At 40.0% G+C, this 26,395-nt stretch overlaps 1 protein-coding gene across 13 annotated transcripts in view; it reads left to right on the top strand.

The window, feature by feature from the left end:
- Nucleotides 1-2,068: 2,068 nt before the first annotated feature.
- The window catches only part of GPATCH8 (G-patch domain containing 8), a 76,976-nt gene continuing 52,649 nt past the window's right edge, over nucleotides 2,069-26,395 (top strand). For 2 of the 13 annotated variants that reach the window (XM_080682067.1, XM_080682075.1), the window contains exon 1: nucleotides 2,339-2,356. Coding sequence is in view for 1 of the 13 variants with exons in the window: in XM_080682064.1 (XP_080538190.1) it covers nucleotides 2,312-2,356 (45 nt within the window). In the remaining 12 variants the exon portion in view is untranslated. Of the gene's footprint in view, nucleotides 2,357-26,395 lie in introns of all 13 variants that reach the window. The other 11 variants (XM_080682069.1, XM_080682074.1, XM_080682072.1 and 8 more) reach the window with 11 other exon arrangements.

The following is a 26,395-nucleotide window of genomic DNA, read 5'->3' on the forward strand; positions in this document are numbered from 1 at the left end:
ACCTCCCACTGGGGATGTGCCCGCAACCAAGGTACATGCCCTTGACCGGAATCGAACCTGGGACCCTTCAGTCCGCAGGCCTACGCTCTATCCACTGAGCCAAACCGGTCAGGGCCATTCTTTTTATTTTTTATTTGTTTAATATATTTTTATCGATTTCAGAGAGAAAGGGAAAGGGAGAGACAGAAACATCAATGATGAAAATCATTGATCAACTGCCTCCTGCACGCCCCCTACTGGGGATCAAGCCAGCAACCCCAGGCATGTGACCTTGACCAGAATTGAACCTGGGACCCTTCAGTCCGCAGGCGGATGCTCTATCCACTGAGCAAAACCAGCCAGGGCGTGGCTATCCATTCTTACATAACAAACAACTGAGTGGAAGCTCTGTGTAAATGGGGCTTCTTGAATATGGACTCTTCTGTGGACTATTTAGGGCAGGAACATGACCTTTATGTTGGGGAGACCCTACTTCTCACTCCATTTTTTTGGTACATGTTTTTTCTCCGTAAGCCAATTTCCTAGAGAGGGATCCTGTGGCCTCTTGTTGGGAGAAACACCACTCTCTGACCATAATGTTGGCTGTTACCGAATCTTTCCATTTTCAGCATGGTATCTCCTTCCTTAGCTGTGCTGGAAATGTTAAAGTCTCTCTGGTTTAGCTTTTCCCAGCAAAGGAGAACCCTCCAGTTTGCTGGGCAAGGGATTTAGATTCTAACTGCTCTCCAAACTGCCTTGTAACTAATCATGTTTTCAGCCCCTTCTACACCCTCAAGGTACCTGGTGATTCCAATTCCTGGGCATTTCTAGTACACCTCAGCATTAATCAACTTGTTTCCTGGTTTCCCCACTCCAGAACTTCGCTTTCTGTATTCTATTAAAGCCATTTCCATTTACCTATGCTTTTCAGCTTCCAAAATGTTGACATTTCTTGTCTGCTATTGTCCCTTCTTCAGGTCTCTGTCTATGTGAATTTATGCTCTTTTCATCCTTTTACTGTCATTTTAGTGGAGTTGGTAGAGGGAAATGGGTAATTGTGTCATGCCGCATCAATCTGCCACCTTTACCCTCAAGTCTCTTTACAATATATAAATTGTGTGTTCTGCCTCTCCTTGGTAGGGAGTTCTTTTCACTACTTAGAACTGTATTCTGTTTGGACTGGGGTAGGATGAGGCATAGGGTAACAAAATAAGATACATACCCTTCCTCCAAAAAATTACATTTCATTTGACTCTCTCAGGGTAGGTAAGGGCCATTTTTCCATTGTGTGATTTCTCTCAACTACTTTTTTGAAAAGTAGGGAAGTCCTGCTACCCATCCTGTGTTTTATGTATTTTGGCTAAGAGAGCAAGAGGGCTGGGTGGGGTCCTCAGGAAGGTCATAAAATAGGAAAAGTTGATTCATAACCCATACAAAATTAGTGCTGGGCATGGGCAGTAGAGATTACCAAATCCAATTTCCTTCATAAAAAGAAAACTGAAGCCCAGACAGCTTTAGTTCATTTGGATCAACTTTGGTCATTCGAGAATTAACGCCTCTCAAATGATCGCTTGAAAAATGCCAAGTTCTTAGCAGTCATTGGGTCTTTAGTTTCCTCTGCCCTAAGGCGTGGACCCTTAGCTGTTCCTCAGGGGAAAAGGTCGTTTCAGAGGTCGTCCCTCTCCTCACTGTACCTAGTTTTACTTCATGTAGCACTCGTTAATACCTGAAATTATGTAATTATTTTATTATTTATCTGATATTCCTCACTGGAATGTAAGCCCTATGAAAGAAGTTATCGTTCCTGTTTCGTTCACAGTTTAATCCTCAGGGAGAACTGGGATTTGAAACTAAGAAGTCTGGCTCCAAAATCCGCGCTTTCAGCCACTATATTATGCTACTATTTGATGAAGAAAGCAGAGGCGGAGCTTCTGCAAACACAGGGAAGCAGGAGGTTAATGAAAGATACACACAAGAAAATCAGCAGGTGGAAAACATCCGGAGGCGTGCGTACCGCGCCCCCTGTGACCTTTCTCTCCGGAAGCACTTGCCCTCCCCGCCGCGAGTGCGCACGCGTTGTACCCGGGTCGCCCTGGGAGGTGCGCCGAGCGAGCCACGAAAGGGGAAGGTTCCGCCTCTCGGGCTGAAGGGCGCATGCGTCTCGGGGGCTCCGATTAGGACCCACCTTCTCGCTTCCTCCCTCCCTAGCCGGCGCGCGCTGGGTGGGCGTGGGAGGAGGCGGGGAACTGGGGAGGGGAGCGAGGGGGCGGGTGTCGCGGGAGAGAAGGAGCGAACCGGAGAGCGTCGTTCTGAGAGCAGTGAAGGCGGCAAAATGGCGGACCGCTTCTCCCGCTTCAACGAGGACCGAGACTTTCAGGTAAACACGGGTGTCACCGAAGATCCGGGGAAGGTGCTGGCTCAGCTGAAACCTTCTCCTCTGCTCCTGGCTCTCTTTCCGTCCAGGTTCTGCTCCGGCTTGCCAACCGGCTCGCTCTTCTCCGCCTCTGATTCCTCCGGGGGGGGCCTCCCAGCTTGAGTCGAGGCCGCATCTAACTCCGTATTCTGTCGCCTCTTAAACTCAGGTCGCCGTGTTTGCGGCTTTGGCCTATTTGGGCTTCGAAACCCCGGCCTGACCGCTGGGGGTCTGTGCTTCTCTGCGTCTCCCCTGCCTGTGCAGGCACTGGGCTGGCTCCCCGGGGAAAAGAGGGTTGGGTCGGGAGGGTTTGGGAGAATATTACTAGACCAGAGCTTCGGAACCCCTGGGTTTTGCTTGCACGGCTTTTTTTTTTTTTTTTTTTTTTTAATAAATTACTTCCTCTCTTTAATAAATAAATTACTTTCATTGTCTTTCCAATTCCTCACCCCTCACCTGCAAAAGGGTGCTTTAGTTATTAGACGCTTTCTTAGTAAAAAATTGAGATTTCCCGGGCCTAAATGTTTTGTTGTTATTATTAGGCCGTTAATTGGGCCTGAAAAACAGTAAGTTATAGGACGTGAGTTTCGCCCCAAATTTTACCTCGAAAGAAGATTCATAAGAAGCAAAATGATAATGGACCGTCGAAACGTGTGATAACTAGTGCCAAAAGCTTGATTTTTTTTTCAGTTGGAAATACCGTATAGAAAAATGCCCTTGTGTTGGCAAGCATTATTGAGGAAAAAATAAAGGCAAATTAGAATAACTCATCTTTCGGCTGTTTAAAATACCTTCCTGGTGAGAATTGTTACCACAGAAATCTCGGCAGTTAAAAAGGATTTAGTAGAGATTGGCTATTTCTAGGATAAAATACATCCTCAGAGTCTCAAAGAAACCACTGCATTACTACCGCATATCCTGGCAACAGCAATTTGAGTCAGGGGATGAACCTCTGAATTCAAGTTTTTTTCCTGCTGCAAATCTTCCTCAGTAATAAGGGAATATTCCAGATATGTTTCAGAAGGCAGTTTGAAGGGTTTAGATTCCCTGAGGTGATTGGGTTGGTAAATAAACAGGTTAAACCAACACTGGACAGTTTAGTGCATAGAACGCTTAAGTTTTGCAGCAGTAAGGGATCTGGGGGCAGTTGAAAAGCCTTGTGATCATGCGCCTGCTGTACAGCCAGCTGCAGCACAATACAGGATCTCAGGGTGTTTAAGGACATATATGTATCCTTACACCCTGAGATCCTGTATTGTGCTGGTCCAGGGAAGTTTGAAGCAGTTCATATTAGCCGTGTGATCCCTGAGAAAGATTGTTCTTTAGCAAGCACCATGAAACATGAGTGGGCTGCAAGATGTGTGGGCTTTATTAGTAATTTTTCAAGGGACATGTTGATAACGAAAACTCTCAAGTGCTTTTCAGAGGAGAGAATTTCAAGGTGACCTAATAAAATTTTAAATAGATAACATGAACAATTAAGTTTTGAGGGAAAATGTCTGTCAACCACATAATTTCAGCAGACTTAAACCAAAACAGGATTTCCAGGGCCTTGAAAGATTTTGGAAACTGGATAGAGTATGAATGCTGTCACCTGAAAAAAATACCTTTTCAAGTGAGATGACTTTCTTTTTTTTTAAACGTATTTTTATATATATATATATATATTTTATTGATTTTTTACAGAGAGGAAGGAAGAGGGACAGAGAGTTAGAAACATCGATGAGAGAGAAACATCGATCAGCTGCCTCCTGCACACCTCCCACTGGGGATGTGCCGGCAACCAAGTTACATGCCCTTGACCGGAATCGAACCTGGGACCCTTCAGTCCGCAGGCCGACGCTCTATCCATTGAGCCAAACCGGTTTTGGCAAGATGACTTTCTTTTTAAGTATATTTCCTCTTATGTCGGAATAACCAATTCCTGCTGTATTGAGTCAGCCAGGGAAATGTTGGTGTGTTTTTTTAATCCTCGCCCAAGGATAGTTGTTCCATTGCTTTTTAGAGAGGGGAAAGGAGGGATGAAGGGGGAAGGAGTGAGAGAAACATCGATGTGAGAGAGACACATAGAATGGCACCCCCCACCCCTACCTGCGTGTCCCCTGACCCGGGCAGGTATCTAACTGAGGTATGTGCCCTTGACTGGGAATCAAACATGGGACTCTTCCTGTAGGGGCCGACTCTCTAACCACTGAGTAACACTGGGCAGGGGTTGGGTTTTTTTAAAAGTCAGATATCCTAGTATTATGGATGGGTAAGTAGGGCATTGGGAATGAAATCTTTTAGACAATTGCAAGATGTTAAAAATTTTGTAAGTTATTGTGCTAACATTCCAAAACATTCATTTAAAAATAAAGTAGTATTTTTTACTAAAAGGAAAAGTATAGATTGATTTTCATTAATGATGTCCTTTGATTTAAGTTATTGGAGAGAAAATGTAATAGGACACTCCTGCATATAATATAGTATACCAAACATTTTTCAAGGTCAGGTTATTCAAAATTAAATGTGGCCTCCTTTTAAGATTTTAAGTGATAAACAAGGTGAAGCCACTGAATACACTTGAAAACAAATCCAAAGTAGGTTTCCAAACACAGTACACAGATCCTGTTGCTTTAAACAGATCTTATAGTACTGGAAATTTTTCCGTGCATCTTCTCTGGTAAGTTCTAGATGGCTATCATTTTCTTTGCCAATTTACCATCAAGTGCAAACTTTGAAGACAACATCAAGTTGTCTTTTGAACTTACTAGTAGTATGGAGTCCGAGGTGGGTTCACCATTAGATTTTGTGAACATGTAAAGTTTCAAAGGTGTGTAAAGTATAGTGAGGAGCATAACTGTGATATGCCACTTGAAGTACTTATGAATATAAAGAGTAATTATTATTAGGGATCTACATTTAAAGGTTTTTAAAATTAAATTTATTGGGGTGACATAAGATTATAGTGATTTTAAAAGGCTTTAATAACTTTATAATAATAAACAGGTACTACTCTACAGACTGCGTGTATTACCTCAATCTCCACAATAACCCTATGAGATAGCTACTATTACATTTTCAAATGAGGCAGGTGAGGCACAGAGTTTTAAATACTTTGGCCAAGTACACAGCTGGTTTGGCAGACTCTGGATTCAGACTCTGGCTTTTTAACTCTTGAACCTGTACTCAGGACCATTATCTCTACTGCTAATTACCTATCTATATCTATATATCTATATCAATATCTATGTCTATATATATGTATGTATAAAAGCCTAGGCGACTGTTTGACCGTCCGAGCAGTAGGTATGACGTGCACTGACCACCAGAGGGCAGACGCTCAACACAGGAGCTGCCGAGCTGCAGTGACTTGGCAGCTGTGATTCTCAGGTGACGCACCCCGGAACCAGAGAGTAGGGAGCCTGATTCTGGGATGCATCACCTGAGAACCACCCTCTTGCAATCTGGGACCCCACAGGGGATATCAGAGAGCCAGTTTTGGCCCGATCCCCGCAGGCCATGCCAAGGGAACCCACCAGTGCGTGAATCCGTGCACTGGGCCTCTAGTATGTTTTATATAACTTAATTGAGTCATCAATTGTGGAGGATAAATTTTTAGGTCACAAAGAATAAATGAGCTTTTAGAGGTGATTCAATTAGTTTTTACTCTGTTCTAGTTTGTTCAGATCTGTTGTTGATCTCCCAAGGACTTCTAGGGAGACTTCTGTTACTCTGTTATAGAGGATATATTAACTGTTTTAGTTTAGTCATTCTTCTGTGTAGCCTTTTTTTTTTTTTAAATATATTTTATTGATATTTTACAGAGAGGAAGGGAGAGGGATAGAGAGCTAGAAACATCGATGAGAGAGAAACATCGATCAGCTGCCTCCTGCACACTCCTACTGGGGATGTGCCCGCAACCAAGGTACATGCCCTTGACCGGAATCGAATCCGGGACCCTTCAGTCCGCAGGCCGACGCTCTATCCACTGAGCCAAACCGGTTTCGGCTGTGTAGCCTTTTTGAGTGGTATTTTATCTTTGGAAGTTTTTATGATCTATGCTGATGTTGTTGTTTTTTTGTTATTTTTTTAATGCTTTAAGAGTTTTATCTACTTTAAGAATCTGTCCTGTTTCTGAATGAGACATGACTTCTGCCTACATTTATCAGATTAAGGCATGTTTATTTACAGATTGAAATGTTATGCAAACTAGTGGAAAATAAATACTAAAATTTAGGATATAGATGTATTCAACACTTTGACTAATAGGTTCACTAAAGAAAGTTTTATTTGTACAGTGGCTTACAACAGTAACATGTTAAATACACAGCTTAGCATTTAGTGGTTGCACAGTTATTAATGGTAATGCAGCTCAGTACTAGTGAGGAAATGTTCTTCAGTTTGTATACCTTCAGCAGACTGATGATTTAAAGGAGCTTCTCATTCCATCGTGTTTTTTTTTTTTTTTTTTAATTTATTGATTTTTTTACAGAGAGGAAGGGAGAGGGATAGAGAGTTAGAAACATCAATCAGCTGCCTCCTGCACACCCCCTACTGGGGATGTGCCCGCAACCAAGGTACATGCCCTTGACTGGAATCGAACCTGGGGCCCTTCAGTCTACAGGCCAACACTCTATCCACTGAGCCAAACCAGTTAGGGCTCCATCGTGTTCTGACTGTATTCTGCATTAGGTCCCTCCCTCCCTCCCTCCCTCTCTCCCTCCCTCTTTCCCTCTCTCCCTCCCTCTTTCCCTCTCTCCCTCTCTCCCTTTCTTCCTTTCTTCCTTCCTTCCTGGAGAGGGAGAAAGAGATAGAAACTTCAGTGATGAGAGAATCATTGATCTGCTGCCTCCTGCCCACCCTCTACTGGGGATTCAGCCCATAACTGGGGCATGTGCCCTGACCAGGAATCCAACTGTGACCTCCTGGTTCATGGGTCGATGCTCAACCACTGCACAACACGGGCCAGGCTGCACTAGATTTTTACTGAAAAGGAGCTATGATAATAGTGAATGGTAAAGTAATGAGAGAAATACATATTATCTTAAAGGTCATAATAAAACTATAAAAATTACCCAAGAACTTTATATAATCTGTGTAAGTAATCATGGTGATAAATAGCAATAAGTAAGTCATGTATTTTATGTAAAAGTTTGTAGGATTCCTCCTTGTGTTTCATATATGATACCAGGATGTGACCTTCAGATAATTCTTATTTGAGACCATTAAATGAGGGTGTTTACAGTTTAACAATACTTAACGCCACAAAAGTGTATCAGAATATTTTCTTTGTGGTACTATAGAGTTGGCACTCTGATTAATGTAGGCATCCTAGAGATGACACATGGGCAAATGCTCTAATCTCTGTTTTCTGGGTCTCCCATCATCTGAAAGAGATACCACTAGCAATGAAAATCAATGTTAGCTTTGCTTGAGGTACTACAACTGATGCAAAATCATTACTATTCTCTTTATCATGCATGGTAGGTGGAAAGAATTGGAACAAAGGCCATACAGATTTCAAATCTGTATGGCCTTGATTCATGATGATGAATCAGCATGATTATAAACAAATTCAGAATTATTGGTTACTATATTCTCAGGGGATCAATAGTGACCAAATAAGTTCGGCATAAGGAAAGGCTCCCTGGTGGTGATTTGAAGGGTAAAGGATACATACGTTTAAGATAGAAGGCACTTAAAAACATGGGACATATCAAGGAATAACATCAGAGAGAAAGATATAAGTTGCGCTGTTGGGAGAATGGGGTTGACAAGAACTGTGCTTATAGGGCTTCATGTGATGGTATGCTTGCTTGTTTTCAAGGTAGGCATGAGAGACCAGGAAGTAACAGATCTAGACAGATATACTTACTATTATTAGGCTGATTATTACAGGGGCTGTCCTAATGCCTCAACATTATAGAAAAAAGAGCTGTCATGTTGTATTCTTTACTTGCATTCTCTATTTGTCACACAATTCTCATTAGAGTACTGCAGAGATACTTTTTTAAAATCACATTTTCTTATGTCTTTAGAAGTTACATAACCAGAACTAAAATTTGTGACTTACATTTATAAAAACAACACATATATAATTATCCTGATTTTGCTGCTTCATGGCTGAGATACATTTCCATATAATTTCTCTCCATTTGGGTACATTATAAAATGAAATAAAAAGAGTTTTCTGGAGGTGGTCAAAATTACAATTTTCTGAAAAGGAATAGCAGAAGTTCATGAGATTTTGATTATGGATTTGAAATCCATGTAGAGGTTTCATCTTTGTTCTTGTGATTTAATAAGTTTCTAATATTTTATTAATGAAAATTGATTCCAGCTTGAGGTAGACATCCAGTTCTTGAATTCTATTAAAATTCCTTCCCTGAAACAACTTGGTACTTTTGATTGTTTGTATGTCTGGCATTAATTCTCTTTTCATATTAACATTGCCATTTAGTATTAAGTGAAAGCTGACTCATGGTAATTACCAAAGGAATTACAAATGACCACCACAAATACTGAAAGAAGTCATTGATTTGCTATTGCAGTGAATACCAGAAGATGTTGTAATGATTTCCCAGTTATAAAAAGTGAATTGTCTATTTAACTAAGGAAGCCTAATCAGATGTGCTTAATGCATATTATATTAGTCATTGCAAAAATTTAAATATGCTCAGGCTGAAAGACAAAATACTGTATTATCTTGCTTATATAAAATAATTCCCTTGGGATTTAACAAATACATTTAGTATTTTATACCTAATTTAGGAATGTATTGAAGAAAAGGTAGATAAAATTTCTTTGGCATTGTACATAGGTTAATAGCACATAATGTTTTAGTAAGTGCTATAGATAGGAAGAAATTATAGTTAGGGCCAAAACACGAGTTTCCTGTTAATTTGCTTTAATTCTTTCTTTCTTTTTTTTTTTAACTGACAATGTTGAGGTCAAATAAATCTTGCACTGTGTGTCACTCAAGCAACCAGAAACTATCGTTGTAATAGTACATTTGGTCTCATCTCACAAGGTATCAATTATTTATTGTCATCCTTGCTTTTGGCAATTGCATTGATTTCAAAGAAGGATTTCAATTTATCTCTGTGCTTTAGAGAAGTGAAATACAAAACAGTTTTTTTTTTTTTTTAAATATATTTTATTGATATTTCACAGAGAGGAAGGGAGAGGGATAGAGAGCCAGAAACATCGATGAGAGAGAAACATCGATCAGCTGCCTCCTGCACACCTCCCACTGAGGATGTGCCCGCAACCAAGATACATGCCCTTGACCGGAATCGAACCCGGGACCTTTCAGTCTGCAGGCCGACGCTCTATCCACTGAGCCAAACCGGTTTCGGCCAAAACAGTTTTTAAAGTTGAAAAGGAAAAAAGTCATTGATCATGTTTTGTGGCTGACATTTTAAATAATGATTGTTAGAAAAGCCAGTACTCATATCTCATGTAACATTATTTTTCCAGAGTTGATGAGGGAACAGAAGCCTCATTTTTCACCTTTTTTTGTAGGCAGTACTGATCAAAAACCAAGAAATGAATTTCATACTCTAGGTCTTGACTAGAGATGAAATTGAGGCTGATGCTTATGGATTATATCCTGTACTATCAGTAATTTCCCTTGTTGCTATGAGTAATATGAGATATCTTGACAGAAAGAATGAAAGTGGTCGAAAATTTAGTTGGTTTAATACTACTTTAGGGTATCATCTGCACAAGAAATACCAAGGGATATATTTACCTCGAGATTATTTTCTAGAATATAAAATAATTTTTGAAAAGATTGTTAAAACTATTTTAATAGTAGTTGTACAGAGAATATGTGTGAATATGTCTGGGGGAAGTTCATTAAATGGTATTTTTCAAGGAGCTTTTGTTATAAATGGAGAGAGAACAAAAATAACAATATTTAGTTTAGTAAGACCAACATGATTATCAGATGAATAGTGTAATGCAAAACTCCAAGGAATGGAGAGAACCCTTAAAGTCAGATGATTGGGCATGCCTTTATGAAGAAATTAACATTTAAGCTGGTTTGAAATGTGATGGGAGTGTATCCTTGCAAAGGAAAAGAATGGGAGGCATTCAGTTGGAGAAAATAGCCAGGGCAAAAGTACAGAAGTGGAACAAGCAGAATTGGGTTTTTTTTCCCATTGGACATAGGGGAAAGTGAAAGTTAGGGCTACAAAAGTAAGTTTTATTTTAATGCTTTAAGCAGGAATGTACTAGCTATTAAGGTATTTAAACGGGCATAGACTTCAAAGCAATTTTTCTTTAGGAATATTAATTCAGGTATAATTGTGTTAGATGTGCTATACATACAGTTATAGCTGTGATAACCAGTTTCCATTAGAGTAAGGGCAAGGGAAGAGAGGGTGTATACAAGTTAGTGATTATAATAATGAACTCTCTGATTTTAAGCTTGGCAGGGAGATAGGTGAGGACTTTAGTGTTGAGGGGTAGGGGCAGAGTGAAAAGTTGGATGAAAGGATTGTAGGTTCTGATGGGGTTTAAGAACTGGAGTGGAGGTATTAGAGGAAACGATCTGGAAAGGTGGAAGGTTGTGGTTGGAGAGCACAATGTTTGAAATGGAGGTTATGGAAAGGTTGAGAATATTGGTAATGACAATGAGAGTGAAAGGCTACATTAGAATGGACAACAGGATTTTTCATTATAGGAAAGGAAATTAAGGAACTGAAGCACCAGGATATTGTAAAATCATGTAACCTGGATATTAGAATGGTAATGCAGTAGAACCTCGTTTCTCAAACCTAATTCGTTCTGGAAGGCTGTTCAAAAACCGAATCATTTTTTCTTATTAGAAATCATGTAAATTAAATTATTCCAGACCCCCAAATGATTCCCTATTTTAACTTTTCTTATATACACGTCTGTTGTACTGTTTAATCTATAAACGGACACTTTAAAAACAAAAAGGACAAATATAAATGAAAATTTAACAAAAATGAAAATGTTACAATAATTACAAACAGCAACAAAAGCAAAACAAAACATGAAAGTATTCACAGCACAATATCCTGATATTTTAACAGTGGTAAACTGACTCATATTTGCGCATTCTCTCTTTTGTCACCTGAGAGATGCATGGCTCATCATACAGGTAATAGCATGAAGAGTTGACAGGTTGAGAAGTAAATTGTTCGAGATGGAAGATGTTCGAGAAACGAGGTTCCACTGTATTGTATAGTTTACTGTTATGGTTTACTAAGTGCCCTTATATACATTCTTATCTAATTCTTCCAGTAACTCAGTGAGGTAAATGGAATAGAAGTAACTCTTATTTTATAGATGAAGTTGAGGTTCAGATAAGTTATTTTGCCTACTATAGAGCTGGGTTTTGTACTTTAATTTTCTGATTTCTTTTGTAGTGTTCTTTCTGATTTGATATATACATTGGCCTCTTTTCAAGGAGGTGAGTGCTGGTATTGTCTACAGAATATAAAGCATTGTTTCTCTTTAATACATAGCAGTATTTTCTACCAGTTAACTAACTGGTAGGACATAGTTGGTATGCTTATCATTAAATATTACATAGTTTTTCCAGAAACATCTCAGTGTTATAAGTTTAATTGATTGTTGAAATCAGTCAATTTTGTTCATTTGTTCCAGTACAAAGTAGTCAGGAGAGGAGAATGGTACTTCCTGGAGACTGTCAAATTAGGGTACTATAAATTTATCCTTGACCAATATCAGAATCAAAAGTTAACTGCTGTGATATCTAGTGATGATAACATCAGCTACTATTTGTTGAGTATATATTACATGCTAGGCTCTGTGCCATGGCATTTTGGATATATTTAACCCAAGTAACCATCCAAACCAGGTGGTGTCATTTTAGAGATGAGAAAATAGGCTTAGAAAAATTGAGGCCACACAGTTAGTAAACTCAGATTTGAACTTTGATCTCTCATAAGCTGTGACTTTTCCTGTGGTTCCTGATTGTTTCAAGAATAAGATCCAGCCCTAACCAGTTTGGCTCAGTGGATAGAACGTCGGCCTGAGGACTGAAGGGTCCCAGGTTCGATTCCGGTCAAGGGCATGTACCTTGGTTGGCAGGCACATCCCCAGTAGGGGGTGTGCAGGAGGCAAGCTGATCAGTTTCTCTCTCATCCTTTCATCCGATGTTTCTAACTCTCTATCCCTCTCCCTTCCTCTCTGTAAAAAAATCAATAAAAATATATTAAAAAAAAAAAAAAAGAATAAGATCCAAACTCACTAACTTGGTTTCTAAGACTTTTAAGCATCCTGAATCCCTTGTAATAGGTATATCTCTTTTCCCCTCATCCTGCCATCCAACAGTTTCTATTATCTGGATCAGCTAGGCTCTTTCATTATTCTTGTTTTTGCGTATGTTCTTACCTGTCTGGAATTCCTACTATTCATTCTTCAAGACTCAATTTGATGTTATCGCTGACATCTTTCCTAGGCAGAGTTAGTTGTTTCATTTTCTGTGCTTGCACAGCACTTTGGCCATATTTCAGTAACAACACTTTTATTAGTAAACAATACAGAGAGTGCTTACTCTATTAGGAACTATGTTATGTACCATTTTCTCATATAATCCCCCAGTAAGTTAACTTCTATTGTTCCCGTTTTACAAATAAAAAACATATCCCCATAGTTAGTTGAAGAGATAGCTTTCAGGTAGTTTGGACTGGTCTCAGCCTTTAACCACTGTGATGTTTTAACTTTTCTACTATATACTTTCTTATAATTTATCTCATCTCACTGAACTTAAAACTTCTCGAATGAGAAGCTTTCTTGTTTTTTTGTTTTTTTGTTTGTTTGTTTCATTTTTTCCAGCATTGGGTTGGGGTCTGGCGCCTAGAAGTTGCTCGGACATTTGAATATTAATGGTTAAGTAAAGGCAAGTATATATGTAGGCTTAGTAGAGGCTGAGAACAATGTCCAGATTGGAGACTCAGCTTCCTGCTGTGTTGTGGATTATTTCTGTGATATTATTTCTGTGTGTTACATTGTATATACATTTGCTTTTCTGTGAAAAGTTTGTTAAACCTCTGCATAGAGATCTATCATCTCAGCCAGTGGTAAAAGAAATAATATGCATTACTATGGGTCCCAGAGGAATTCCTGACTGTTGTCTCCCTACCTTTTTTAATGCCTCAGGAATTGTTTGCTCTATCTTGCATGCATTTCTGAAAAAGGTTGATTTCTCCTTTGGTGTTTTTAAAAATTACTAATTTTTAAATCTAGTGCCCTAACTGGTGTGGCTCAGTGGATAGAGCATTGGCCTGTGGACTGAAGGGTCCCGGGTTCGATCCCGGTCAAGGGCATGTAACTTGGTTGCGGGCACATCCCCAGTAGGGGGCGTGCAGGAGGCAGCTGATCAATGTCTCTCTCTCATCGATGTTTCTAACTCTCTATCCCTCACCCTTCCTCTCTGCAAAAATCAATAAAATATATTTTTTTAAAAGAAATCTAGTGCTCTTTTGGAAACCAGTTCTTTCTTCTAGTCAAATTATCCATGTCAAATAGATGTATATATATTTTAATAGAAATGTGTGATATGCTCATACCCATGATCCAATGTAATATGTTTTCTTTTTCTTTTTTTAAAGACTAGTTTATTGATTTTTAGAGAGAGAGAGATACATTGATGAAACCTCCTGCACGCCCTCTACCAGGGATGGAGTCTGCAACCTGGGCATGTGCCCTGATGAATCAGCAACTTTTCTTTTTTTTTCTTTTTTCTTTTTTTAAATATATTTTATTGATGTTTTACAGAGAGGAAGGGAGAGGGATAGAGACTCAGAAACATTGATGAGAGAGAAACACCAATCAGCTGCCTCCTGCACACTCCCCACTGGGTATGTGCCTGCAACCAAGGTATATGCCCTTGACCAGAATCGAACCTGGGACCCTTGAGTCCGCAGGCCGACTCTCTATCCACTGAGCCAAACCAGTCAGGGCGCAACTTTTCGATATATGGGGTGATGCCCAACCAACTGAGCCACATTGGCCAGGGCTGGCTGGCTGGCTTGTTTGTTTGTTTGTTTTAGAGAGGATGGGGGGGGAGGAGAGAAACATCAATTTGTTATTCCACTTATTTATGCATTCATTGGTTGCTTCTTGTATATACCCTGGTGGGGCATTAGACCCGCAACCTTGGCTTAACAGGACAATGCTCTAACCCAGTGGTCAGCAAACTCATTAGTCAACAGAGCCAAATATCAACAGTACAACGATTGAAATTTCTTTTGAGAGCCGAAAACCGACTTTTGCGCATGGGCCACAAAGTTTCAATCGCACTGTACGTGCGCGCCCGCACGTGGTATTTTGTGGAAGAGCCACACTCAAGGGGCCAAAGAGCCGCATGTGGCTCGTGAGCCGCAGTTTGCCGACCACTGCTCTAACCAACTGAGCTACCAGGCCAGGGTTCCAATGTAATATGTTTTCAAGTTCTAAAGTTATTTGCTGAGATTGCTAGCCAATTATTTTTCCTACCAATTATAATTAAATTTCATGACTGAATTTATTCCGGGTTATTGACTGGTCTCAATAGTGTTTTAAAATAAATAATTCAAAAGTAAGATGAAATAATAATTCATTACTTTGTACCCCTTTAAACCTCACGGCCTATGCAGTAAAACTGTAGTGTAATTATCTGGATTTTACAGCAGGGGAAGCAGCTTCCTGCTGTGCTGCGGATTATTTCTGTGATATCCTATAAAACCAATTGAGGGATATTTCAGGTATGGAGGTTGTGTTATCAGTAGTTACAATCTCACTGTATTATGTTTTATATATAACTAGAGGCCTGGTGCATGGGATTTGTGCACTGGTGGGGGGCATGGCCAGTGGGGATTGGCCCTGCTGTGGGAGCACCGCTCATCCGGGTCAGCCGAGTGGCTGTGGACCCGCCTAGACCTAGAGAGAGGTTTGGTAATTTGCCCAAGGTTATACAGATGACAGTAATTATGATTTCTTGTGTCTTTAGCTTCAGAGATCTTCAGTTTCTATAATAATATACTGGAAGTTGTTGTAAATCAGACTATTTGGTTATGAAAACAGTAGTGAAGAATTGGGGTTTTTGAGGAATTGACCACAGTGGTGTTCTGTCCACTTTCTAAATTGAAATAAATTTTAACTATACAAATAAAATACCAATAATCCACTAGAATGACCATTTCTTTTTGGATAGGTTTTTCCTCCAGAGACATTTTTCTGAATTGTTTAGGATAATAGAATAATTAGTTTATTTGGAATGAGTAAGGGAGAGGGGGACAGAGATGGAGTCTCTCATTTATTTGATGTCAGGGGAGGATTGGTTTTGTTCATAGATGGAAGCTATCCATTTTAGCTCTATCTGCAAAATACACCTTTTTTTGTGTGTCCATGCCAGATGAGATCAACATCATATATTTGGAATTTAGAAAGTCCAGATTATAAGCAAGTATGTTACTTGAATTGTGAGGTAGGGCTATGATTAATAGATCCACCTTGTGCCCATCCAGGATGGCTCAGTGGTTGAGCATCGACCCAAGAACCAAGAGGTCACCAGTTCAATTCCTGGTCAGGACATATGCCCATGTTGTGTGCTCTATCCCTAGTAGGGGGCGTGCAGGAGGCAGCCAATCGATGTTTCTATCTTTCGATCCCTCTCCTTTTCCCTCTCATTAAATTCAGTAAAAACATATTTTAAAGAAAATTTTTTTCATATATTTTATTGATTTTTTACAGAGAGGAAGGGAGAGGGAGAGAGAGTTAAAAACATCGATGAGAGAGAAACATCGATCAGCTGCCTCTTGTACACCTCCTATTGGGGATGTGCCTGCAACCAAGGTACATGCCCTTGACCAGAATCGAACCTGGGACCCTTCAGTCCGCAGGCCGACGCTCTATCCACTGAGCCAAACCGGTCAGGGCAGTAAAAACATATTTTAAAAAATAGATCCACTTAGTGACATTAGACCGTGTCTAAAGGAATAATGGTAAATACAGTACAACTGGTAAATGTTGGTGGAGAGATTTGGAGCAGAGAGAGACAGGAACGTCTATAAGATGCAGTTTAATAGAGCCAGGTGCGAAAAAATAGGGTTAGAATGAGTAGTAAAATATACTGCCAAAGAACCTAGTTGGTTAGAGCATTGTTCCAATACACCAAAGTTTCAGGTTCGATCCCTGTTCAGGGCACATACAAGAAGCAACAAGTGCATAAACAAGTGGAACAACAAATCATTGTTTCTCTCTCTCTTTCTAAAATCAATTAAAGTGTGTGTGTGTGTGTGTGTACTGCCAAAAATACAACTACTTTAAGCATCGCTGATACCTAGTCTAATGGAAAAAATCAGACAGGATTTAAAACCTTAGTCTGTATAAGCCTTGTGTTAATAATTGATTTATTCATCAGAAACTTTGGATCCACTGATTTTGACTATGAGTAATATTTTTCATTAAAATTTTAAAAGAAATTGTATTCAATTTTAATGGCCATAGGAAGATGGAAGAGATTATCACCTCTTTTATGGTCTTAAATAATTGTGTTTTGCTATTTGAGGTAGTGGGCTGTTGATTGTGATTTTTAAAGAATTGTGCCGATAATTTCCTCTTCTCTAGCTTTAATTTTCCCTGCTAGTTACCATGTAGTTAATCGATAGAAAAGGTCCAGCTTATATGGATTCCCAAATCAGCACATACATGGATAAATTTAGGGCAGTCTCTGACTCTTTTGTCTCTATATTTAAATCATCACTAAGCTAAATTTGTAGTACAGAAGTTTCCACATTTGTCCTGTACTTGGAAGCAGAATCCTTGACCTGTAAGAAACTAGAGCTACAGTGTATTTTAATGATGTGCATGTCAGCTAGGTTCTATTCATTTGTAATTTGGCCTGCTAGGAATTGAAGCTTTTTTTTTTTTTTTTTTTTTTTCCTTTTTAAGACGAGGCAGTTGAAGGGAATTCAGCTGGCTGTATGTATAAGTGTGTGCATTTTAAATCTTTAATGCATTTTTTTTAGAAAAGTGAATTTACTTCTTGTTTGACCCCTTTAAATTTCTGATCAGCATAAATGAAAAGCTATTTCTTTTTTTAAAAAATATATTTTATTGATTTCTTACAGAGAGGAAAGGGAGAGGATAGATAGTTAGAAACATCGATGAGAGAAATATCGATCAGCTGCCTCCTGCACACCTCCCACTGGGGATGTGCCTGCAACCCAGGTACATGCCCTTGACCGGAATCGAACCCGGGACCCTTCAGTCCGCAGGCCGACGCTCTATCCACTGAGCCAAACGGGTCAGGGCAATGAAAAGCTATTTCAATTCTGAAAGCAGGTAGTGTTTAGAAAGGAAGAGTTCATTTAGAAATGGAAAAAGTGTTCCAAGGAATCATCATTAAAACTAAATTTTATGAGTGCTCTAACATAGGATCTGTGAATTTTCACTAGAATGTTCCAATTTATGCCTTTTGTCCTGGTATAATTACTACTAACACTCCCTTTTACTCTCAAAGTGCCCTGGTTTGTCCGATACATTATCTATATGATCATCCTAGCTCTAAATGGAAGTTGAGAGATCTAAATGAGGTTTTGAAAGCAGGGTAAAGCAAAAAATAAAAATAAAAAAAAATCAAATCCCTGTTGAGGCCTTTAGATCAGATGCAGTACTGACTATTTTTGGAAGGAATGATCTTAATAAGCTTTAGTTGATTAGAATGACTTGAAAAAAATTTGTGAGGAAAGGAGAAAGGCAAAAAACGAAGTATTTATCACTACCACCACTACTTCTATACTTGTGCGCTTGGGATTGAAATCACATTTTATATTTATTTTTTATCCTCTCTTTCAAATTTTATGTTTTGCTTTTCCAGTACAGCATTTAAAAGGGACAGATGAATAAAAGGATTCAGAGCGAAAAGTAAACTACTTAACCTTCTAAAAAACAACCACTGTTTCTAATTACATGTTTGTTTTTTCAGAGATATATGCAAACGTTTTTTTCAGCACTTTGATTTTTCTCTGAATAATATGAGTGGAGATTATCCCATAACAAAAAGTCTTTTGTTTTTATTTTAAACTCATTGTAGATTTATAGCATAGTTGCAAAAATAGTATAGAGTTTTGGTTTACCACTCACCCAACTTCCCCTACAGCAGTATCTATACAATAATCATAATATAATTATCAAAACAAAGAAATTGAGTTTGGTACAATAATATTAACTAAACCAGGGGTGGGCAAACTTTTTGACTCGAGGGCCACAATGGGTTCTTAAGAGGGCCGGAACAAAAGCATGGATGGAGTGTTTGTGTCAACTAATATAAATTCAAAGTAAACATCATTACATAAAAGGGTACGGTCTTTTTTTTTTATTTCAATAGTTTTATTCATTTCAAACATTTTAACACCAGCGTTGATGCTAATGTGCAGTGGTGCATGTTAACACAAGGCGCAAGGGGGAGAAGCAAACGCAGCGCAAAATGCATTTGTTTTGCCGCTAACACATGCGGTTAGTGGCCACGGTAGCGTTACTGATACCGCATCCGTATCAGCAAAAAAATGCAGCCGCTGAGTAGAGCTCTTAATCTTACCTCAGAAAGGCTCTGATACTGTGCTCTCCAGGGGCGTGTCTCCCTACATCACCACGATAACGTGTCTCCGCATTCCCAGGGTGATGTCGGGGGACGCGTCCGCGGGCATTACAAGGAGCCTCTGGAAGATTGAGAGGTTGTTCCTTCTACTGAATGGGCGGATATAAATCCGCCCACTCAGAAGAAGGAGCTACGGCCGTGTTTCCCGATGTTGCCATGTTAACACTGCTGCTGGTGAAGGAGCGGAGGGGAGAGCAAGAGAACCCTCCGCTCTTTCGGCTCCGCGGGCCAGATAGAACAGTTGAACGAGCCGGATCCGGCCCGCGGGCCGTAGTTTGCCCACGGCTGAACTAAACCATAGATCTTATTTTTAATTTTACCACTTTTTCCTCTAATGCCCCTTTTGTGTTCTAAGATCCTATGCCTCCTGCACGTCCCCCACTGGGGATAGAGCCCGCTACCCGAGCATGACAAGGAATCAAACGGTGACCTCCATGTTCACAGGTCAACCTCAAACACTGAATGAGCCATGCCGGCCAGGCTGTCCAAGTCTTTTGTGATAACTAGGTTTTTACTAACTCTGCTTTCTATAGAGAATATTGTTTCAGAATCATGGAAGCAAGGTTACTATTTTTTTTTTTTTAATCTTTGGGTTTTGTATAGAAGGTTACTATTTTTTTTTTTTAATCTTTGGGTTTTGCTAAGAATCAAAAGCTTTTGTGAATTAGTGACAATCTCTGTGTTGCTTATTTGTAAAATAGCAATGATAAAAAGAGTCCCTAAACTCTGTACAGTGAGTCCTCGCTGAACGCCATCTACAGGTTCTGGGATGTTAAGCAAAATAACCTATGAAGAAACCACAGTGATATTCAACCAGTGTGCTGAGGCATGCTGGTGTGCCACGAGGCACATTGATGTGCCACAAAAAAAATTTAAAACATGCAGTACCTGACTATTTAGTTAGGGGCACTGATCTCTTTTCCCTTAGATTGTCAAATTAAAAAATGACAACAGCCAGCACAACCGTGGCCATCTGGTATGAATGAATCAAAATTATACTTTTTTATTTATTTACTAGAGGCCCGATGCATGAAATTCATGCAAGAGTAGGCCTTCCTTGCCCCAGCTGCCGGCACCGGCTTCCCTCTGACACCCGGGACCCAGGCTTCCCTCCAGCCGCTGGGAGGCACCTGGGACCTGGGCTTCCCTTGCAGCCCTGGCTTTGCCCGGAAGGATGGCGAGTCCAATTAGCATATTACACTTTCATTATTATAGATTTTGTCAGATAAGCAAAAAAACATAATAGTATATTTTTTGGTGTGCCATGGCATTTTAGTAATTTGTGTGTGCCTTGAGAGGAAAAGGGTTGAAATCGCTGCCATAGGCTAATTGATATGAACAAGAGTTAAGTTCTTATGGCATCTCATCTATGTTATAATGAAATGACTTTGAACAAAATGATATTTTTTGAGGACCTGATGTATTGAGTTATCTCGCAAGCTTGTTGGGATAAGGTTTCTGAAAGTATTTTATAAAGCTAAACGAAGCTGTACATGTATATGGAGTGGTATTTACCCTTCCTGAAACTTTTTATTTTTTTAATAAACCTTTTATTTTAGGATAGTTTTAGATTTACAGAAAGATTGCTAAAATAGTACAGAGTTTCTGTATACATATACCTCATATACTCTGTATCCAGTTTTCCCTGTTACTAACATCTTGAATTAGTATGGCACATTTGTTACCATACTAATATACCAGTATTATTATTCTTCCACTAGAGGCCCAATGCATGAAATTCATGGTGGGGGGGAGAGAGTCCCTCAGCCCAGCCTGTGCCCTCTCACAATCCGGACTGCTCGCTTCTTAGTGCTGCCGCAGAGGCGGAAGAGGCTCCCGCCACCACCCTGCGCTCGCCAGCCGTGAGCCCGGCTTCTGGCTGAGCGGCATTCCAGTTGTGGGAGTGCACTGACCACCAAGGGGCAGCTCCTGCGTTGAACGTCTGCCCCCTGGTGGTCAGTGTGCATCATAGTGACCAGTCGTTCTGGTTGGTCCACCATAATGGTTGCTGGGCTTTTATTATATAGATGCCTTTATTCAGATAGTCTTAGTATTCCCTGAATGTTCTTTTTCTATTCCAGGATTTCATACAGGATACTACATTAAATTTAGTTGTTAGGTCTCTTTAGACTCTTCTTAGCTCTGACAGTTTCTAAAACTTCTAAAGTTTATTTACCATAAGCGCCTGTATATACTCTATAGCACAGTAGAACTCTGTTTATAGTTTTTATTGTATATTTAATCTTTTAAAGCAAACACTTTGTGTTTGTTAGGTACACTTATTTTTTTTTTTATATAAAAGCCTTAATTCGGAGCATGGATCTAAAATTTAACATTGTTCCTATAGGAAAAAAAGATTTGCTTTAAATGATCTGGTTCAGGGAAAACCAAAGATTCTTAATTCTTTTATTTTCCTTAATATATTTTTATTTATTTCAAAGAGGAAGGTAGAGGGAGAGAGAGAGAGATGGAAACATCAATGATGAGAGAGAATCATTGATTGTCTGCCTCCTGCACGCCCCCAACTGGGGATCGAGCCCACAACCCAGGCATGTGCCCTTGACTGGAATAGAACCCTAGACCCTTCAGTCCTCAGGCTGACACTCTATCCACTGAGCCAAACCAACTAGGGCAAGATGCTTAATTCTTATGGTTAAAGAGACAGAATTTTTTTGACCACCTTAATGGCCAACAAATATAGTCTTTCTTAATTTAACCTTTCTTTGAGAAAGAAGCTATCTAATCTTTAAGGCAATTCCCTCCGAATTTCCATTATCTTTTATCTTCTCCATGAATTTTCCCTTTGTTTTCTGTATAATTCAGTAACCCCTACGTTTTCAAAAATCCTAATAAACAGTTTTTTAAAACAAATCTTAACACCACTCTACTAGCTGCAGAGTATATGATAAATCAGAGAGTAAATCCTGTGCCTTATAAAACCAGCCTTGTACCCTTCCACCCACACTCCTCCCTGGCTAAGATCCAGCTCACGTCCACTTTAAAGTCTTGCCTGACACTTCTGGTCTATGCTCCCCTAGCTTTTTATTTACACCTCTGTCATGGCTCTTATATTGTAACTAGAGGCCCAGCGCAAGAAATCATGTGGCCCTGCCCACCTACACACCCCGGCGCGCTACCCACCTGCCGCCCTGCCTTGCTCGTGCCCTGTCCACCCACCCGCCGCACTCGCAGCAGTGCCAGCCTCACTGCACCCAACTGCTCGCTCGCCGGCCATCAGCCTTGCTGCGCTCGGAGCCTGTGGGCTGCAGGGGAGGGCCCGAGAGGTGCTCCATGCACCTCATGGTGACCGGTCGTTTTTGTCGTGACACCTCTTGGCCTTTTATTGTTATGATTACTGTTTAACGTGTCTCCTCCACGAGGCATATTCCTTGAATCTTTTTTTTTTTTAGAAAAGCAAACAATTTATTGACTGCAGCAAAAACATACTTATGACAGGGAAACAAAAGGACCATTTCTCCCCTGGTTGCAAGTCTTATAGGGTCCCTTACAAGCACTCTTTCTTCATCTATATGTCCTATGCCAGAACAGTTCCTAGTAGATGGCAGAAAATTAGTGAATATTATGTGTTGAGTTAGACCAGTGGTCGGCAAACTGCGGCTCGCGAGCCACATGCGGCTCTTTGGCCCCTTGAGTGTGGCTCTTCCACAAAATACCACGTGCGGGCATGCACGTACAGTGCGATTGAAACTTCGTGGCCCATGCGCAGAAGTCGGTTTTCGGCTCTCAAAAGAAATTTCAATCGTTGTACTGTTGATATTTGGCTCTGTTGACTAATGAGTTTGCCGACCACTAGGTTAGACTAACATGTTCTTTTATATAAATAAAAAAAGAAGAGACTGGTTCATATAAGATGATCTTTTTATTAAGTTAACCACTGTAAAAACTCAGTACTTCCACAGCCTTGCTCTTGCCCCTTATTTTTTTTCATTCTTTTTAAAGGTTATTTGCACTGTTCATAAATTATGCCCATTAAGGGTGTTTTTGTAAAATACTTTTCTCCAGATATTTTGTTAGACTGAACTTGTAAGTAGAACTTTAATCTTATACCTAGATATGTTATCTAGTTCAATTGCCTGTTATTACAGGAGAGGAAACTTTGTGCTGGCAATGTCTTTAATTTTTTAGAACATTGTGCCTTCCTTTATTAAAATGTATTATTAAAAACAAATATAGCCCAGCCAGTGTGGTTCAGTGGTTGAGTGTTGACCCAGTCACCAAGAAAGAGGTCATAGTTCAATTCTGGTCAGGGCACATGCCAGGGTTTCAGGCTCGATCCCCAGTAGGGGGCTTGCAGAAGGCAGCCTTTCGATAATGTTTCTCATCCATGTTTTTATCTCTATCCTTCTCCCCTTCTTTCTAAAAAAAAAATCAATAAAAACAAAGAACCAAATATAAAAGTGGATATTGTTAAAAGTTCAGGAGATATCATAACAAAGTCAAAAGTTAAAGCCCTATTTTTTCTATTTTATTTCTTAGAGATAATCACTGTTATCAGTTTTACAATTTTGTAATAAAGTTTTAAAATGGACATATTCTTTGGAAGAAATACTTTAGAAATATTGACTATGGGTTTGTACAAATTATTAACTTTATCTTTTTGTTGTTTACTTTTTAAAAATAGACTTTATTTTTTAAAATAGTTTTAGATACACAGCAAAGTTAAGCTGAAAGTATAGTTTCCATATATCCATTTTCCTCTTCATATACATAGCCTCCCCCCACCATTAACATTTTTGCACCAGATGGGTGCGTTTGTTATCAACCAAGGTTCTAGTTTACATTAAGGTTCACTCTTGATTGTGGATCTGTGAGTTTTTACAAATGCAGTATAATTACACGTATCCACCATTATAGTATCATCTATAATAATAAAAGCATAATGTGCTAATTAGACCGGATGTCCTTCTGGACAACCTTCCGGACAAAGCCGCAGCAGCAGGGGCCAAGCCCCTTGCACAAATTTTGTGCATCAGGCCTCTAGTACAGAATAGTTTCACTGCCCCCACCCCACTCCAGTTTTATATTTTTCCAAATGTTATATTCAGGGGTGGGCAAAGTAGGTTTACAGTTGTGAGTACTCAAAATAGAGTTATTCTTGTATCATTATTTATTTGTATTGCAACTGTAAACCTACTTGTCCATCCCTATATTTGGAATCATACAGTATATAACCATTTCAGATTGGTTTCTTTCTTACACCTTAGTAAGTAATCAGGTTTCCTCCATGTCTTTTTGTGGCTTGATAGCTCATTTCTTTTTAGCACTGAATAATATTCCATTGTTTGGATGTACCACAGTTAATTCATCTCTTTACCGAAACATATCTTTTTTAAAAAAATATATATATATATTTTATTGATTTTTTACAGAGAGGAAGGGAGAGGGAGAGAGAGTTAGAAACATTGATGAGAGAGAAACATCAACCAGCTGCCTCCTGCACACCCCCTACTGGGGATGTGCCCGCAACCAAGGTACATGCCCTTGACCGGAATTGAACCCGGGACCCTTGAGTCCACAGGCCGACGCTCTATCCACTGAGCCAAACGGGTTAGGGCCCGAAACATATCTTGGTTGCTTCCAAATTTTAGCAATTATGAATAAAGCTGCTGTGAACATTTGTGTAGACATAAGTTTTTAACTATTTGGGTAAATACAAGAAATGCAGTTGCTGGATCATGTGGTAAGAGTATGTTTAGTTTTGTAAGAAACTCTCAAACTGTCTTCCAAAGTCGCTATACTATTTTGCCTTCTCACAAGCAAGGAATGAGAATTAATATTGCTCCCACATCCTTGTCAGCATTTGATGTTGTTAGTGTTATGGATTTTAGCCATCCTAATATGTAGTGGTATTTCGTTTTAATTTGCAATTCCTTAATAATATATGATGTGATCATCTTTGCATATACTGATTTGCCATCTGTATATCTTCTTTGGTGAGGTGTCAGTTTAGATCTTTTCTCCAATTTTATTTTTAATGGTGTTGCAAAGTTTTTTGTTTTTTTACATGGAACAAACAATATTTCAAGAAAACAATTTTAAATATAATGTTACATGCAGTAAACGTTAATATTTCAATAAAAGATTTTAAATATAATAATACTAGAGGCCCAGTGCACAAATTCGTGCACCTTGAAAAGGAACTGTGGGCCTTGTGGCTGCAGTGGGCACAGGGACAGGTCTTGGCCCATCCTCCGCACCCCCACCCAGCCCCTCCCACCATGGCCCTGGTCCTGTCTGCCAGCAGCCCCGCTCCTGCCGCCGCTGCTCCCATGCGTTGACGCCGCTCCCATGCATTGACGGCGCCGGTCCCACTTGTGCCCGCTGATGGCGCAGAGTGATTGGGGCTGGCGCCACCAGTGGGAGCAAGTGGTGGCTGCTGCCCCGATCACCCCTCAGAAGCAGGGAGAGGTGGAGAAGCCCTCAGGGGCCATCGGGGCCAGCAGCTGCCGCTTGCACCCACTGACAGCACTGAGCGATTGGGACTGGCACCGGGTGCTGGCAGTGAGTACGAACGGCAGCTCTGGCGCCGGCTGTGGGTGCAAGCTGGGATGGCGCCGGCAGCGGGTGCAAGCAGTGGCTCCGGTGCTGGCAGCGGGTGTGAGCAGCGGCTCCAGTGCTGGCAGCGGGTGTGAGGGGCTGGCACCGGCAGCAGGTGCAAGCACCGGGTGGGACTGCAACGTGCGGGAGCAAAGAATTTTCAGTAACCACCAGAGGCTCGCCCCGATGACAGCGACCCGCGTCCCACCTTGGTCTCGCCCCACACACCTGCTCCACCATCCCGCCATGGCTGACACCTGTCACATTCCGCGCGCACCCCCTCGTGGTCAGCACACGTCATAGTGATCAGTTGTTTGATTGTTCTGCCGTTCGGTCTATTTGTATATTAGCCTTTTATTATATAGGATTACCAAAACTGTACTAACATAGTATAATATCACAAAAGTTGTAGGAAATATTAAAAATCTGCAAATAACAGGATTACTTTGTTATATTTTTTATTTTCCCCCCTTTGTATTTAACTTAAAATTAACATTTTTATATAGCTTAAAAACTTTTATGGCTCCCTAATTGTGGCACAAATAGAATAGTATTAAACTCTCCCCCTATTGGACATTTGTTCCTATTTCTTTTATATGTTAGAGAAATGCTGTGGTGAATCTCGTCTGCATTCTAAATTTGTAATCGCTGTGTAAAATGTGACATTTGTCTCCCAGTGTTCCTTCCCCTGGCCATTTTTCCCCCTGGAAAAAAAAAGTCACAAAGTAGCATAAGAGAAAGAAAGAGCATGAAGTATGAAGTTATAGCAATTTGAATTTGGAATTTGGGCTTCTTTATTTACTATTTAAGTAACTGAGCAA

Source organism: Plecotus auritus, assembly GCF_963455305.1.
Source record: "Plecotus auritus genome assembly, chromosome: 7".
In the NCBI taxonomy this organism is placed as follows: domain Eukaryota; kingdom Metazoa; phylum Chordata; class Mammalia; order Chiroptera; family Vespertilionidae; genus Plecotus; species Plecotus auritus.